The 18,639-nt window shown below is 32.4% G+C and overlaps 2 protein-coding genes across 3 annotated transcripts in view; both read left to right on the top strand.

Annotated features, from left to right (window-relative positions):
• The first annotated feature begins 1,063 nt into the window (after positions 1-1,063).
• On the top strand, positions 1,064-3,138 carry LOC135840199 (transmembrane and ubiquitin-like domain-containing protein 1). 2 transcript variants are annotated; one of them, XM_065356599.1, is made up of 4 exons: positions 1,064-1,271; positions 1,429-1,675; positions 1,747-2,107; positions 2,306-3,138. In XM_065356599.1, exons 2-4 carry the CDS (start codon positions 1,459-1,461, stop codon positions 2,721-2,723), a joined length of 996 nt encoding a protein of 331 aa, XP_065212671.1. In that variant the 5' UTR covers positions 1,064-1,271; positions 1,429-1,458; the 3' UTR covers positions 2,724-3,138. The 2 variants fall into 2 exon arrangements, with proteins under 2 accessions (XP_065212671.1, XP_065212670.1); XM_065356598.1 differs by having other exon boundaries at positions 1,065-1,271; positions 1,441-1,675.
• Positions 3,139-3,612: 474 nt separating this feature from the next.
• LOC135838977 (protein artichoke) overlaps positions 3,613-18,639 on the top strand; it is a 61,054-nt gene continuing 46,027 nt past the window's right edge. The window contains exon 1 of the mRNA XM_065354815.1: positions 3,613-3,961. The gene's annotated coding sequence lies outside the window, so the exon portion shown is untranslated. The remainder of the gene's footprint in view (positions 3,962-18,639) is intronic.

The raw sequence follows: 18,639 nt of genomic DNA, 5'->3' as shown, positions 1-18,639 counted from the left end.
CGATAATTTTTCATTTGGGTTTTCCTGTAACTTTCAAAAATCTCATAATATTGTATTTGTTCATTTTGTTGAGTAGGTACATAAGTACAAGAATTATTTTGTTCCTGATTTTTTTCAAACCTCAAAGTTCCAAGCTTTGAAAAATTTTTTTCGTTTTATTTTTTTAGACAGACCCGCAGACCATTTAATTATTTTTTCATTTAAAAAAAAAATTGAGTACCTATCTTGCTTGCTATTTCCTTGATTTGTTTATTTCAGGGATGAAAAGCTGAAAGATGATAAATGAAACTTTTGGCTTTAGCTTATAGCTTTCAAAAATCCCAAACTTCCACAGCTTTCATCTTTTAGCTTTTCAATTTTTTTTAATGAGGTGAATAGAATGGAAAAATATGGAAACTCACAACCACAACGAAAAAATGAAACTTGAGAGAAGTAAAATGTGAAAATCAAAAAAGAACTCAAACAAACACTGAACCAGATTAATTTCTGTAAAAAAGCTAAAAGAAAGCTGAATAAATGAAGCTTTAGACTAGAGCTTTTAACTTCCAAAAATCCCAAACGTCCTCAGCTTTTAGCTAGCTTTCCATCCCTGGTTTATTTGTTGATACCTACTTGATACGTGTCAATTTAAATTTTAAAATTTTTGAATTTTTTATACCTTCAAACTCACAGTCTTTTTTTATTCGTTTTTGTTGTTTGAAGATTGAAAATTAACAAATAGTCAAGGTCAACTCATTAATCGAGTTCGACCTTCAAATAGAAGTAAGTAAAGTAATAGGCCTACTATTGGTTAAAAAAAAAAAAACGAAAAAACGAAAACGAATAAAAAAGACTTCAGTTTCAAGTTTGAAACTTTTAACTTTTGAGTTTAGAGATTGAAAAATGAAAAATGAAAAAATTCATAAAATTCTAAATCTAAATTTAAATTGACATTCTGAAGATCGAAAAAATTCATAAAAATATATAAGTATCTTAAGTATTCTTCAATTGCACCACATTCACCTATGAGCTGACAATATAAGATCTAGTGGTCCATAAAAATTCACCAGTTTTGCTATCAAAAATGAACACGAATAGATAAATTTAAAGTAAACAATTTATCTTGCGTGATATTATTACGTAAATTTTGTATTATAACTTCAATTTCAGGGTATTTCTGTCCAAATAATATGTTTTACTGAAAACATTTTCCGTATGGTTTCATCTACCTTCGAACTTTGGAATAATTCAGTTACCAATAACCCTACATCCAATGGCAGTTCTGTGAAAAAGTAAGTAACTCATCTTCGCACCTTAAATTATGCAACTTTCTGCATAATTTACTATACCAATTTATTATCGAAGTTTCGACGTTCGTCGTTATCGTTTAATCATTACGACTCATACGAGCTACATCGACGACCGAATTGTACGACGATTAAAATGTAGTTTTGTGTACAGGTCATCAAATGCCAAATTATGCCAACGATCGAAGGTATCGGTGACGAAGTCGTTCATTTCTTCATCGGATTGGGTATAGTTTTCATATGTTTATTGTTATGGCTAACTACACGAGTACGAAACGCAGACGAGCCCTTCTTCAGGACGGTCTACGTGTTAGAAAGACGATACCGACGAACTAACGTAACCAATGAAGGAACTAGGATACAAAGTATTACCGATCAAGGCGCCGAAGGTATGTGAACCCAATACTCTAATCTCGTACTCTTAATTATTCAATCACTCTAAATTATTTTCATCGAATAGGCGATCATGTAGGAGATCCTTTACCTGTAGAAGCATCGAATAGTCAATCTACAGTTACCATAAAACAAACTACATCGAACGATAACGCCAATTTTCAAAATGGTGATCAAACTGATGCAGCAGTTTCCGGACCTTGCGGTGAAGAAAGTGTTTTACGCAGACGTATGGCATTTTTCAAAGCCGGATCTCATAATACGAGTACATCTAGTGATAATGCAGCTGCTAGGAATTCACGTCCTGATGACGAAAACGTAGATAATCAATCCGAAGCAAATAATATTAAAGTTAGATTAAAATATTTGAACGATGATTTACGTATAGTAGATGGAAGATTGCACGAACGATTATTAGATTTCAAAAAGTAAGTTTTCGGTATCACCTTTCCCCTGTTATTTTTTTTTTGGTACGATATGAATATAACTGCGAATGAGGAAATATACATTATTCAGTGATTATTCATATCCACGATGATTAGTAACCTTGTACATTATTCTACCTCGTTTTGATGAATTTCGTTTCATTCGAACCATATTAATTTCTCTGTATTTTCAATTCACAGACGAAACTTCCCGACTGAACTGACCGCCAATAAGTTGATCCGATTAATATTTAATGGTCGAGCTTTACGAGACGATAATCTATCCCTCCAAAACTACGGATTCTTCGATAACTGCGTCGTTCACTGTGTAATTCAGAACGAAAGATCGCAATCGCCTCCGAATTCCGATTCACAAGAGCAGTCTCAACAGTTCTCAGCGAATAACGAACAAACAACGTCACCGGAGTGGAATTTGAGTAAATTGTTGTGTTTCATAATCGTGGCCATATTATCATTAGCATGGTATTGCAGATTTCAGTTCGCCGCATTATTTACATTCACTTCAACTTCGTTTCTTCTTGGCTTGACTGTTGTATTCTTTTGTTCTGTATTTGGTAGACTTTACGTCGATTCTGTGCCTATCAATAGCGTAGGATAATCTCCAACGCTATTGGAAAATCTTAAATATTACATTATTCTGCTTATACAAGTACTTGTTCGAATACCTATTTTTTTTTCGCTGCATTTCACCCATTTTTAAATGATAGAAAAACATTGTAAGTATCCTGAAACGCAGCATACTGTTTTCGATGTGTGTTACGAGAAACGACATGTGTTCGATTCATTTTACAGCTAAATAAAATTTCGTCATTTTATAGACACGCCGAAATTTGTATTGAATTTTTTTTCATTCGCAGTAATTACATTTTTTAATGTACTTATGTATTCTGTATAAATGTTCGACTATTTTTTTTTTCTATTATTATTTTTGTTGTTAGTCATATTACGCGTTTGTATACCTATACCATGTGTTATGATAAAACCTATAAAAAAAAGTTGTTTCATTTGCATTACTATTGTTCTTTTTTTTTATAAAGGTGTTATTTATAAATTCTGGAATTTCATAATAAATTTCCATTTCATATTTATTAAAGTTTGTTTTCTCTTTGTGCCTAATCGAAGAATTCGATTTCGAATAAAATCGAAAACGAAATGATTGGCGTTAAATGCTGCGAACGTAAATAAACAATGAAATCGTGACTTTATGATACGAGTGGATCATCAAACAACATAATAAAACCTTAACCTATATCAATTAAATATTCGACGATTGAATTACAATAAAACTCCTCGTTGATTAATTCGAGTAATAAATTCTACAAAAGCCGCAAACTTGAAGGAAAAAAAACGCCGAATTTGAAGTGTTCGCGGTGCTCAGGTTGTGATTGTGTGTGTTTCATCAACACGTACCTGTACCACGAAGAACATCGAGAGACCTGGAACTGGAAGAATGGATGGTAAGGCCACTCCTATGTCGGTACAGAGCATGACAAGAGTTTTCCATGTCTATAACGTGGAACCAGTTCAACAAACCACGAATACGGCGATGGACGTTTCTTCGAACTAAGTTATCGGACATTGTTTACTTAACGGTTCTGGCGAGTTGTTTTAAGAATGTGGTTTCAAGAATGCCGGTTCTTTATTTTTTTTTCGGTGTAATTAGAGTCAACTAATTTGTTTTGACTTACGTTTTTTGGAAATGTGATTTCGATACGTTAAGTTCGTTTGTTTGGGTGCTACGGTTGTGTATGTGCCCTTTTTTTGATCTTCGATTTGAAGGAAAACCATGAAGATTGATTGATTTTAATAGCATTGGCAAGATGTATTGTTGAGCAGGTGAGTTATTGATACTAGATTTGTGATATTCGAGGTGTAATTAATTGGTAGTTGGAGATGGGTTTTGATCAATGGGTTGTTGAGGGCGTATCAAGTAGAAATAGGTACTAAGTTTGTAATTCAAAGTGGATGTTGCTTACCTATTTAATTATTGCAGACGATGAAAAATTCATCATTGCCTATTTTATAAAGCTCACGTAGGTGAATGAGCTTCCTTCGGCGTGGATATTTATGTTTGTACTTTGAAAATGGGTTTATTAAGTGAGATAGAATTGTTTTGGTTCTCCTACAATTCTCATTCAAAATTAAAAAAAAAAAAAAAAAAAAAAAAACGAAAATTGAACACTTTTTGATTTAAAATACCCAACTAATTTCCAACTACATGCACAACTACCCTATTGCCCTTAAAAATATAATTACGATGATTTACGAACCAATCTAGTAATTATCAAATTAGATGGGCTACATCCATATTCGCTGTCAAGACTATAGAAAGGCACTAAAGACCTCATTTCCTATAGATACATAAGTAATTAGCGTTAGTTGAAGAAGTCATTCCATTTTCATTTCTACTGTTTACCTATACCTAATTGAAGATTTTCAATCAAACAACGCGACGATGATTCTATAATCATCGAATACCAATGATCTTGTAAATGATCATTATTATAAAAACCGCATCTCAAACAAGATGAGGTTTACTTTGCCTCATCTCATTAGTGAACTCATCATCTTATTGAATCTTTCTTCTGTTCGGTCGACTTTTAGATGAAATGTTTGTAAATAATCTAATTTCGATGGTTCGGGTCAATTTTCTGCGCGAATGAAGAAGATACCATACTTTATTGGCAAGCTGTAGAGATGATTATAGGTATACTTACCTATCGACGATCATAAACAGCTGAACAATTTAACCGTCGATACGCCGAATTAATACGTTGTATTTTCTCAAGTTTTTAAACTACTCGCCTGGTGGGCTGATGCTGGTATAATTACAATTTTCGTTGTTGAATGGCTAAGTGCTGCAATTTTTTATTTTATGTTTGGTTGAAATGTGGGCGAAAAATTTATAATGAGGGACTGAAGCTGATGCTTTCCCATGTTTTTTTTTTACGTTTTTATTTTTATGGGGGAACTTTTACAACTGGTCAACTCCGATCGAGCTGAAATTTGGCTCATTGGAAGAGCATGTCATTCAGACGTGGAATCAAATTTTCAGATTATGAAGTTGATTTTTCGATTTCAGGCGAATTTTTGAAAATGCTGGAAATATCCGAATCTGAAACTTGGTTCGTATACTAAAGTCGAACCCCCCCCCCCAAATCAATTGGCATGATTTTTCAGCTGATCTGGAGCTTCTAGAAAAAGTTGGCTTTTCTCCAGCAATTTCAAATCACTCCAGAAGACGTTGTAATCAACTTCCGTAGCTGAAAATGTAATCATATCATAAGTTCGACATTCCGAATAGATTACAGCCGGTGAATTGCAAATCCGAGATAACGAATAGAAAAGTGTAATTTTTCAAGTTTTTTTTTTTTTTTTGGAAAACTCAAATTAAAAAAAAACAAAATCGTCAATTTTTGCAAAAAAATACTCAAAACTTCGTTTACCTCCTAAAATCAACTCCCTAAATTGATTGACACCATTTTCCAGCCGACCTGGAGCCTCCAGCAAAAGTAAGCTTTTCTCCAGCACTTTCAAAATGCTCTAGAATGGCGTTTTTACCAACTTTGACAGCTAAAAATGTAATCCTATCATAAGGTCGACATTCTAAATGTATTAAGGCGGTATGATATCAAAAATCTGAAATGAGTTTGAAAAGTGTATTTTTTTATAAGTTGAAAAATTTCAGATTAAAAAAAAATTCAAAATCGTCAATCTTTGCAAAAAATTACTCAAAACTTTTGCTACCTCTTAAAGTTGACCTTCCGAATCGATTGGCACCATTTTGCAACCGATCTGGAGCCTTCAGCAAAATTTGGATTTTTTTTAGAAATTTTAAATCGCTCCAGAAAGCGTTGTCTTCGATTTTAAAAATTCAAAATTGTCAATTTCTGCAAAAAATTACGGAAAACTTTTGCTATTTCCTCAAGTCGACCTCCCGAATCAATTTGGACAATTTTCCAGGCGTTCTGGAGCCTCTCAAAAACTGCCAAAGTAATTTATACAGTTTTCGTGGCTTTTTATGAAAATCTAGAAGTTCCAAAATATCGTTGGTGGCTCCAGAATGGCCTGATACAACCTCAAGTCGACTCAGCATGTTTAAATAAGGGCAGATATAAAATAATATTTAGTTTTGCAAGTTCCTTAGGTAATATTTAATGGAAATTTGAACATTTAAAAATTTTCTGGAGGCTCCAGAACTGCTCAAAATGGTTCGAAACCGTTTCTAATCGATTCGATGGGTCCAAAATGGTGTATACCTACCAACTTTCAGCTTCCTCTAGATCAATTTGATGAAATTTTGTTCTTTATTTTTCAAGTGGTCATTTTTGAATTTTAAGATGATCACTTTTGGAGAAAAATGGCAATTTTCAAAAAAAAAAATGTTTTTGACAAAAATGGCAATTTAAAAAAAAAAAAATTTTTTGCAAATTTAATTTCTTTTTTGAAATTAAATGTGTTCAAAAGATGAGAAATTCCCTCTACTTTTCATTGATATGATTTTGATGCCAGTAAGTGTAATCTATGTAGGCTTTCTAGGTTGCATTTAATTTATAAAAAAAAAAAAAAAAAATAGGTAGCCATTTGGACACTTTATCTTTTTTGACTCTGATGCTTACTTAATTCAATTTTGAATTGCGAAATTGATTTTTAATTTTTTATCTAATGCATCTTGTAAAATAAGTACATATTGGAAAATCAGAAATAAAAACTAAAAGTGAAAATTACCGACAAAGGGAAAATGAAAACTGAAAATTGAAACTGATCTTCTGATCTTGATGAGTCCCCTTCTTCTAGACAAGATTTTTCAAACAATGATAATCTTTCATTGACATTGTTCATCGAACATATCGACACATGTTAAATTAATTATCAAATAATTACCTTCTTCACTTTCGTATGCAAATAATATAGACAGGTATTCGTCGAGGAATAACGGTTCAACCGCGTAAGGCTCGATCATTAATTATAAAACTTTAACTCGATGTTTCATTAACCAATAAATATCGATTTCATTCATAATTAAGTAAAACTCCTCGTGTAGGTAATATAGGTATACGTACTCTCGTTATCGAAAGGAAATAACTCCAAGTCTCGAACCTCAAACCTGTTCATAAACTTCATCATCTCTGAAATCTCATGAGCTATTCCCTTCTCGACTCTCGTGGAAATTACATACACTTGCATTTGATACACAACAGACATCGTCCCGCTTAAAAGTATTGTCAAGTCGGAGGATCGAAATGAATGATAACTTATTGTAATAAATCATTTTATATTATAACATTCGTATAATGCGATGTATTGCTCGAAGGTATGCGATGACGAATTCTTTTGAAAAAAATTTAAAATTTCCAACAATAAAAATTACTTCGCTGCTCAGCTCTGATTATTAAAAAGATTCGATTTCAAAATGCCTAAGCTATATATACCTAGACCTACCTTGTTGTATTCTTATTTCGCGTGTAATTGTCACTTGACGTGACACTTCATGGTTCATTTACATTAGATAATCTATAAACTACTCTTTGAAACGATTACTTATAGAAAAATGACATTTTTATTCTCTTTGTGCGTGAGACTAAAAGTAGGTATAAGATGTTGCAAACTGCGGTTTGAAGAAATTCATCATTCAGTAACATAGACTACCATTATAAGTCTACGATGCTGTTTTTTTTTTTTTTTTTTTTTTTTAAGCAAGTTAACAAGGCAGGTAGGTAGGTCTTTTACTACTTTCAGATAATTATTGTAAAAAAAATTGCACATTTTTTTCCCAACAATATGAAATGATAATCGATAGGTAGAGTATATTCTCTTTAACGTATCTGCACAAGTACCTGACTACCTGACCATGGTCCAATTTTCGCATTAATTTAACTGGTTCACATATCTTTACATACTTACCTACCTGTCTGAAATGTTACGCAACATATGTGTAGCTGTGTATTATTAATAATATGATAATTACACATGTTTAAGCTAATGTAGAATTCTTCAAATTATTGTTCATAAGTACCTTATGTTCGTAATAATGTCATTATAAAACACCTTTGCGTAATGTCGAACATCATAAGAGGAAGAGAAATGTTTTATTTTGAAATTTACAGTTCCTTTTTACTCAAAAATGGTGCCGAGTAATTCTATCGGTAAAATGTTTTTCATATTTGGTATTCCCTCCCCTCTCTTCCTATCGTAGCTATTTCATCGTGCTGTTTTTGGCTCGAGGAAATTACAAATATACTGATTTGTTCGTTTATATATGTACTACCTCGAATAATGGATTTTTAAGAATTTACCGAGATCAGGAAAATAGACAGGATATTGAACAGGTATTATTAAAAAAAAAAACATATTATTAGGTAGGTATGCATAAAATTTAGAGAATTGGTATTCTATAAAATGCCATTAAAATAATATGTTTGTGAAAAATTGTGCAAAAAATACTGTAAGAGCATCACAATAATTTTTAAAAACGAAAAATGTTTGAAATTTTTGCAAAATTTGGTCAAAATTACCAAAAAAAAAAAGCATGAAAGTCAAGCAAAATTTGACAACATTCGAATGAAAAAACATGTTAGACATGATTGAAAAAAGTAAGGATCTATTACTATGTACATATCATTTAAAATTGGTTGTAAAAAAAAAAAAAAAACAATAAATTCGGAAAATTTTAGCAAAAATTGCATCAACTAGATACTTTTACTTATATTATTACAATATACCAAATTGAAATTATTGTAAAAGAACTAAAAATCAAAACTTGTTGATAATTGTATCAAAATTTTGCTTTAAAAAATTTCAAAAAAAAGTTTTTAATGTTTTCGGTAGCTATATGTAAATATGTTGACAAACTTTTCTGAAATTTTATCGTTTTTTTTTGGTAATTTTGAATTACTGTAATGCTCTTTTAAGTGTTCTCATGGCATTTTATGTTTTATGCAGTTTCCATTCTTTTCGTAAAATTTTGCCAAAATTTCATCAACTTTTTATTAATTTTTAATGATTTAAAATGTTTTTTATTATTTTTATATCATGTTTTCATAATTTTTTATGAAATTTTTGCCCAAAATTTTGCTGAAATTTAATCAATTTTGAGCAATTTTACAAGGATTTTGGATTTTAAACGAATTTTGTGATTTTTTAAAGTTTTTAAAAATGTAAACTTTAACAAATTTGGCTAAAATTTCATGAGTAATTTTTCTATAATAAATCTGAATGAATTTGAAACAGCTTTACAAGTGTTTTAATATCATTTGTAATATACCTAATATTGTTTCAACAATATTTTGCGCAATTTTTACCAATTTCACCAAATTTTTCCGGAATTATTATTGATTTTAAGACGTTCAAAGTTTTTTAAAACATGTTTCAATCACATTTTCTGCATTTTTTTAAAATTTTGCTAAATTTTGCTGAAGTTTAGTTTTTGGTGATTTTTAATGGTTTCAATTTTTTTTTTTTTTTTGATGTTGACATTATTTTAACATGTTTTAACGACACTGTACGAAATTTTACTGGAAATAATGACATTTTCCCATTTTTATACCACTTTTATTGGTTTTTCAACGACATTTTCACGCAATTTTCGTCAATTTTTTTCCAAATTTTAGTGGAATTTCATAATCATAAGATCTGATGATTGTTTGAAAATAATTTTAATGTACGTATTTAAAAGGGTTTGAATTTCCACAAATTTTGCTGAAATTCTACAATTTTTATGGTTCAAATCGCACAAATTCAACAATTACTCATCAAAATATTCTTGTTTTATTCCACATCTTTAGCCTCTCCGAGTGACCTATAAGGGGTAAAAATTGGGTTCCTGTTCGTACCCTTATAATCCCAATCGGCACAGTAATTTTTGACCTGGACACAGAGGAGTGGAATCGATATAGGGGACCCCAAAATTCGTCACCAGTCAAAATTCCAAGTGCTAAAATTCATTTTTGGATCGTTCGATTTAATACCACGACAAAAAAGGGCGTCAGCACGACAAGCATAGGCACTTTCACGCCAGAAAAATCATTACCACAACTAAATAGGAAATTCCCGACAATAAAGAGCTTACCCCGACATAAAAGGTACTCCAACGACAAAATAAAGTATCAAACGACGAATTAAAAAATTCACGACATTTTATTACTTTCAACTGCTATATAAGGCAATGCACGACAAAATTTTTCTATCAAAAACAGGCATTTCACCGACAGAAATTAATTTTTGAAAAATATAAAAATTAGATTGAAAAATACACAAAGAAACGAAGTATCTATTAGAAAAATTTCTGTTTAGTGTTTATAAAAGTAAAGTTTTCGTTGACTTCGTTGGGCGACCCCTCTGATATATTTTACCGACATAAATAAACGATTAAAAAATATTGAAATGATACCAAAAAAACGAGTTGGTATGTTAAAAATTGCTGTTTATAGAAGTAATGTTTTGTGGATTTTGATGGGCGACCCCTCTTCCTCTTTTGACCTCAGGGACGAAAGGGGTGACAGTAAGCACCCCTCCGGTCCCGCAAAAGTAGGATGTATTAAATTATCGTTCATTTGCCTACAAAATCACCGATCTATCCTCAAAATTCTCATTTTTTCCCTAAGCTTTTGTCCTCGCTTCGCTTAGGCCAGTTTGGTTCTCTTCTACTGAGTTACAATTTCACTGAAATTTTTTTGAAAGAAACCCTCTGTTGATTATTTGTCAAAATTTGTACAAAATTATAACTGTAAAGTCGTTAATTCAACCATAATCGAACTGATAATGTTCTGTCGTGTATGAAATTATTTTGGCGTGAATACTACTTATTTCGTTTTTAAACTGTAGTCGTTCAAAAATACTTTTTTGTCGGGCTTCATCTGGCGTGAAACGTCATCATTGTTTGTCGTTCATTCATATTTTATGAACGAAAAAATGCTTGTCGTGATGATGCCCTTTTTCGTCGTGCAAAAAATATTTCCCCTTTAAAAAATCTAAATTTGGCTCATTTCTCATGAAAAAAAAAGATCAAAATTTCATCAAATTAGTATAAAAAATTATAGGAATTTGATTTACGCTCTCTTTTTGACCTCTCGAGTCGATTGGTGATGATTTTGAACCTTTCTGGAGCCTTCAGTGGATTTCCATGTTTCCATTTTTATCAAAAATAATCATCGAAGAAAATTTTAAAATTGAACTGACACGAAAAGATTTTGAAAATATGGGCATAAATCAATGGGGTGGTTCACAAAGCTGGTAAATTCAACTTTACAGGTGCTCCAACAGTTTTTTTTTTTAACTTGAAAATCTGAAAATTTGTTGGAAGCTTCAGAACGATTCGAAAACATTACCAATCGGTTTGGGAGGTCAAAAATTTCTAGGTGCAAACCAAATTTCTATTTTTCAGGTCAATTTGGTAATATTTATTTTTTTTCATTTGTGGTCCAAATATTATGTAGGTTCTTTCCTTTGTGTTTTTTTTCAATTTTTCCCTTCTCTTCCCTGCTCCCTCTTTCCAGGCTCATGAAAATGGAGTTTTTGGTAAATGTTTCAAATTATGAACCAATTGATAAACACTTAGGACGCCTTATTTTTCCTGTTAAAAATCTAATGGGCGATGGAAGAAAAATGTCAGAGGTAAAAATGTGCAACTTTCTGACTTTTTTGTAGCAGTTTCACTCGAAAATGACCCCCATTGAGAAAAAAAACATTTCATAATATTTACAATGCCATTGAAAACACTCATCAAACACGAAAATGAAAAATTAAACTATAAATACCTACTTAAAAAATACCTCAATATTCGAATTCAAAAAAAAAAAATTAAAATTACCTAAAATTAAACCAGTAAATATACCGAATGAACAAACTACACTTAATATCACCAGGTCAACACACATAACTGACCTACACAAACGCACATTAAGCAGGCTTACGTTGGGTACAACAATAGTAATTCTTTGGTAAGAAGGAAACAATTAGACCTTGATACAATTTCTTACCTATGCACTGTAGGTACCTAATAGCGATAGTAATAGATAATAAAATAGCCAACAAACTGAACCATTATCGCACCATCATTCAAAAGTCAACATACACATACACCTCACAAGCACATTGTTCTGCACCTGGACTCAGTTGCAATGTCACATCAATGTAAAAGTAAAAAGTATGTACTATAAACGTGTAAAGTCCAAGGACGTTGATTGTCGTTCCACTGAAATTCACCACACTAGGTAACTATAGGTAGGTAAACGAATCAGTAGGTATTAATATATCTAAGTACGATATATAAGAAATAATCGTGGCTCGTTTTACATAAATAGGCGAATTACCGTTAATTTTACAATAGTTACTCGAGTCTGTGATTTTAATTCCTGTTTGACCATCTGTACCGGTTATTAATCTTTTTAACCCGCTCCGGGCACTATTTATACACCTATCGTGCCGAGATAGCGCAGAGAAGAAGATCAGAGAGATGCAGGAAAAAAAAGTAAAAAGAAAAAGGTATAGGAAAGAGGAGTGAGGAAAAAAAACAAACGCTACAGTAATCAGCCTTGACCGAAGTAAGCTTCAAGTTGAAATCGACATTCTTTAGCAAAGCACTACAGATATAACATTTATATAGAAGGTCGGAGACTCTCGGATAGCACAGCCTAGGTACAGAAAGATGCTGGACAGGTTCGACCGGATCATCATCAGTTTTATTGGAATTACTCAAATGGTACCATTGTTTAATTTGAAACGCGTTCTTGCCCACTATTAATCCAGTTTTGTTTATTAGCCATCACGTTATAATGTGGTTTCTTTTTAACTATAGGTGTTTTCTTCTTCTTTTTTCCAATGCGATACGTCGCCTATCGCGTTTTCAAATTAATATAAAAATTTTTCGATAGTACGAGCTCGATGCTTGGATCACGTTTTTTATTCATATTCGAGGTGCATTTGTTTGATTTTTTATGAAAAAAAAAAATGTAATCTAGGTAACGTTTATTTCCCATTCCCTGCCATGATTCTCTCTTTGAACTCTGGACTCCTCGTGAGATGGAAATTCTCGAACTGGTCAGACTGTTTTTCCATTTCCAAAATGTATCGACTTGTACATACAACGTGTGTGGTACATATTTCAAGTCCAACGTAGAGGTGATTGACTTCTTACACGAAAAGACTAACCACAGAGGCTATGATTTTCTTGACATAAATCTATCATTCTTATATTCGTCATTGCTCCTCGTACTCTGTGTAATTATATGTGTAAAAAAGAAGACGTATAGATGTGCAAAAAAATCAAAAAATTAGCAACGTAGGTAGTCGTATTATAGTAGGTACCTAACATATTTACGGAAACGTGAAATTATAACTTACCGTACAGTTATAATATTTTTTGGGGACAAAATCGTAAAACGTAGACATCACAAATTACTGGAATGCGCGTACCATGTACCTGTCTGTACCTACGTGTTTGAGGCCATTCTACACTTACAATACTTACTTATAACATAAATGTCCATCTTCAACTTCGTATTTTTCGCTATACATATACCATACCATACATATAACTTACACGAGGACGAGTTATGTTGTATAATTCATATTCATTCTTCATGGGAACAGTTATGACATGATGTTACATCGTTAAACCGAGTGAATACCTAATATTATAGTAGTTCAGGTATTTATAATTATTATTATAAACGAGTATTCTCAGTTTACTTCAGTTTTTTAGCCTTCCATAGATGAGATGCGATGAACTTGGGCGGTTTTTCGAGCTATTTTTTCACGCATCTTTTCAAATGCTTGGTTGAGTTTGAAAATCGGATTGGGTAGGCCTACTTACCAAGATCTGTGCGACTTTGGGTTTAATTTTATGTTGATTGTGTATTCAGCAAATTACTAAACTTATGAATAAAATATTCATTACACTGTAATGCTTTTGGGTGAATAAGTACTTGAAATAAGTACAGCTATTTTCGATTCTTTTAAGAGGAGTTTGGCCAATTGATCCTTTAATCCTTCATTGGTACCAACAATTTTTGGAAAAACTGATTTTTAAGATTCATGTGGGTAGGTACCTTTGGAAACTTATCTATTTTACCCCTGCTTTCTCAACTATATAGACACGACATTTTTCACAATTTTTCAATCTTCTCAACATGCAATTTTTTTCGACTCTCTAATCACGTTTGGAAGATCAGATCTGTTAAGATGTATTTAAATCTTTCCCATCAGCTAATTATGCCCCAATTAATCAATAATTCATATTTTCATTTTAAAAAAAAAACTTTTCAAATCTGGTCAGATCTAATTAGATTTCCTCATTGGATCCTATCAGGTCTGAACAGATCTAGATAATCCAATAGCCATGTTACCATGTTAGATCTGGTGAATGTCTGATCTAAATTCCAATACTTTAATAATCAGATCCAATCATTTTTTTTGGAAGTCAGGTCAACTCCTCTATTGGATCTGGTCAAGTCTGAATACTAATGAGATTAAATAGTAGAAGCCTCGTTGGATCTGAACAGATCTTAATAGATCTGATCTGATCTCACTCCTAGCCTGATCTGATGATATTGAATCAGATCTGTTCAGGGGCGATTAGAACCAATAATTTTCACCTACACCGCTATTTCTGATGAGGTCTGAACAGTCGGGACTCCGCAGAAAAACAATTGAAGGGCTAATTGTGAAAGTCGCCTTAGTCATTTTTTGATCACACAAGTTTAAACATTTTTTTTCATATTTCATCAATTTTAAAGGGAAAAATGAGTATTGTAATGCATTCTGGGATAGTTGAAGATGTTTTTTTAATACTTGACCATGAAGTTTTTACATTATCACTGAAGCAGGACAACAACGTTTTCATTATTTCATTGATTTGTACAAAAATCACTGCTGACTAAGGCGACTTTCACAATTAGCCCTTCAATTTTATCTGATCTGGTCCGAACAGATCTGATCTGATCTCATCAGGATTCTGATATAATCTAATCTCATCAGGATTCTGATATGATCTGATCAGGATTCTGATCTGATCTAATCAAGATTCTCATCTGATCTGATCGAGATTCTCATCTGATCTGATCTGATCTGATCAAGATCCTCATCTGATCTGATCTGATCAAGATTTTTGTTTGATCTGATCTGATCTGATCCAGATTCATGTCGGATCTGATCTGATCAAGATACTCATCTGATCTGATCTGATCAAGATTCTTGTCTGATCTGATCTGATCTCATAAAAGATTCTCATCTGATCTCATAAAAGATTCTCATCTGATCTCATAAAAGATTCTTATCTGATCTCATAAAAGATTCTTATCTGATCTCAAAAAAGATTCTCATCTGATCTCATAAAAGATTCTCATCTGATCGCATTCAAATTCTCATCTGATTTCATTCAAATTCTGATCTGATCTCATTCAGATTCTCATCTGATCTGGTCCAGATTCTTATCTGATCTGGTCCAGATTCTTATCTGATCTGGTCCAGATTCTTATCTGATCTTGTCTGATCTGGTCCAGATTCTTATCTGATCTTGTCTGATCTGATCAATATTCTTGTCTGATCTGATCTGATCAAGATTCTCATCTGATCTCATGAAAGATTCTCATCTGATCTCATTCAAATTCTCATCTGATCGTATTCAAATTCTCATCTGATCGCATTTCAAATTCTCATCTGATCTCATTCAGATTCTCAACTGATCTGGTCCAGATTCTTATCTGATCTTGTCTGATCTGATCAAGATTCTTTTCTGATCTGATCTGATAAAGATTCTCATCTGATCTCATTCAAATTCTCATCTGATCTCATAAAAGATTCTCATCTGATCTCATAAAAGATTCTCATCTGATTGCATTCAAATTCTCATCTGATTGCATTCAAATCCTGATCTGATCTCATTCAGATTCTCATCTGATCTGGTCCAGATTCTTATCTGATCTGGTCCAGATTCTTATCTGATCTTGTCTGATCTGATCTGATCAAGATTCTCATCTGATCTCATTCAAATTCTCATCTGATCTCATTCAGATTCTCATCTGATCTCATTCAGATTCTCATCTGATCTCATTCAAATTCTCATCTGATCGTATTCAAATTCTCATCTGATCGCATTTCAAATTCTCATCTGATCTCATTCAGATTCTTATCTGATCTCATTCAGATTCTCAACTGATCTGGTCCAGATTCTTATCTGATCAAGATTCTGATATGGTCTGATCAAGATTCTGATCTGATCTGATCACGATTCTGATCTGATCTGATCACGATTCTGATCTGATCTGATCACGATTCTGATCTGATCTGATCACGATTCTGATCTGATCTGATCACGATTCTGATCTGATCTGATCACGATTCTGATCTGATCTGATCACGATTCTGATCTGATCTGATCACGATTCTGATCTGATCTGATCAATGATTAAGATTTTGATCCAGATTCTCATCTGATTGAAATTCGGATCTGATCATGATTCTGGCTTGTTCTCAGTTATGATCATGATTCTGATCGGTTCGTCTGACCATGATTCTGATATGTTCTGATCATGATTATGATCGGTTCTGATCATGATTATGATCTATTCTGATCGTGATTCTGATCTGTTCTGATCGTGATTCTGATCTGTTCTGATCGTGATTCTGATCTGATCATGGTTCTTATCTGATCTGATCTGATCTGATCAAGATTTTTATCTGATCTTGATCTGATCAAGATTTTTATTTGATCTGATCAAGATTTTTATCTGATCTGATTAAATACGCAGATATGTATTATCCGGTCAAAACTCTGTTCTGATTATCTTCATCAGATTTGCAGCGCCACCCAGAGCCGATGAAGGCCAGGGGCAAAAAATGAGGGCCTTACTTGAATTTTTTTAAACCCCCTCCCTTCTCATGAGTGATTTGGAAAACAGAATTTTTTCACAAGTTTTTCTCAATGAAGATCTCCTTTCCTCTCTGCTTCCCTCCATCCATCCAGCCCCCTCTCTCCATCCCTTCATCTCTCCCTTCCAAAAAATTACCATCTCGTTTTCAAAAAAAAAAAAAAAAATGGTTTATTGGAGAAGTTTCTTTTAAAACATTTTTTTAAAAAAAAAGATGTTCTTTCAAAAATGAAATCTCTTGGCCAACAACGTCTAAGAATCATCTAATGTGATGGGGAAAAAATATTGAAAATATTATTTCAATACTTTTCAATAAATTCTCGAGTATGCGCACTCAACTTTGATTTTTACAAGAAAAGAAATTAAAAAATTAATTAATTTAATTATAACAACAAAATCTCCACTTCCACACCGCCGGGTGCTTCAAAATGTATAAGAACCAGAATTTAAAAAAAAAAAAAAAAAACAGAAATAAAAAATCAACAAAATAAATCTACGCAATACCTCGCGGGAAAAGATGCAACATAAAAATAAATAATTTAAAACTCAGATTTTATTTCCGAAGGTAATAAAATCATCCAATACAATGTGTATCGTGGGAACATTCTCAAGTCAAGAGATCTGCTTTAGTAAGAATACCTAGACAGATTCATTCATACACCTGTTCGGTTGTTCTTCAGACAACCTTAGAATAAATATCTTACTTACAGTTTTAAGATACACGAGTTTACTTTTCGATATTTGTTATCTTAATCACAAATAATATGCAGGTTTATCTACGAGTAATTACTTTTTACGACAAAATTTCTCAAACGATTGATAATAATGAACCGCGATTTATAGGTATGTCATTGAGAACACCATAATAGCTTGACATTTGATTAGAACCGTTTGAAAATACGACTATCAAATGTGTATGAAAAATGATTACGTAACCTTAATCGAACACCTAAGTATATGTAAGTATTAAATAAGTAAATTAATAACATAAAGCCTTGATGCTGAATGTACACGAAGCTAACTTTCCCTAGCCTACAATTATTTCGTTTAGCCATATTCAGCTACCTAACGGCTATACACAAATAAACAGCCAGATCCGAAGCCAAAGCCATGAGTCCTATGTACGTATGTAGATGTACCTACCTATAGTGAATTTTTTATTCGCATTCAAATTATACAAAACGGGTGTTTAATTATGATTTTAATTATATTGTAATCTATTAAACACTTTTTATATAATAATACCATAATCGTATGGTATAGGTAAGTACCTGGCTAATATCATGTGAACCTAAATTATGCTGTACCTACGTTTCTATAGAGACTCGGTCCAGACTTGACCAGTCCGTTTTCTCATCATGATACTTAATACTACCATTCTGATCTACAATAATCGAGTACCGGATCATTAAAAATATACCTAGGTATTCAAAAATCGTTGATTTTTATCACGAATACAATCGTTTACTTGGCGTCTAACTTTCTTCGAAGGTACGGAGGAATAATGGACTATACAGAAGAACGCCCGAGCTAATATTTTATGCGCATATAGAACAATTTCTTCAGTTAAATTAAAAAGCATGAAAACTTTTACTCGTGTTTAGAAGTCCGCCGATGCAAAATTCGTGATTACCAATTGACGTATAC

This window comes from Planococcus citri, chromosome 3 (assembly GCF_950023065.1).
Source record: "Planococcus citri chromosome 3, ihPlaCitr1.1, whole genome shotgun sequence".
Lineage (NCBI taxonomy): Eukaryota > Metazoa > Arthropoda > Insecta > Hemiptera > Pseudococcidae > Planococcus > Planococcus citri.
Note: the sequence above shows the minus strand (reverse complement) of the source record. Positions and strands in the feature narration are given on the sequence as shown.

Bases quoted from the DNA above. Each gene is read 5' to 3' on its own strand.
- LOC135840199 (XM_065356599.1), top strand. From the start codon at position 1,459: ATGCCAACGATCGAAGGTATCGGTGACGAAGTCGTTCATTTCTTCATC. The intron at 1,676-1,746 runs GTATGTGAACCC...TTCATCGAATAG, and splicing joins TACCGATCAAGGCGCCGAAG to GCGATCATGTAGGAGATCCT. The intron at 2,108-2,305 runs GTAAGTTTTCGG...TTCAATTCACAG, and splicing joins CGATTATTAGATTTCAAAAA to ACGAAACTTCCCGACTGAAC.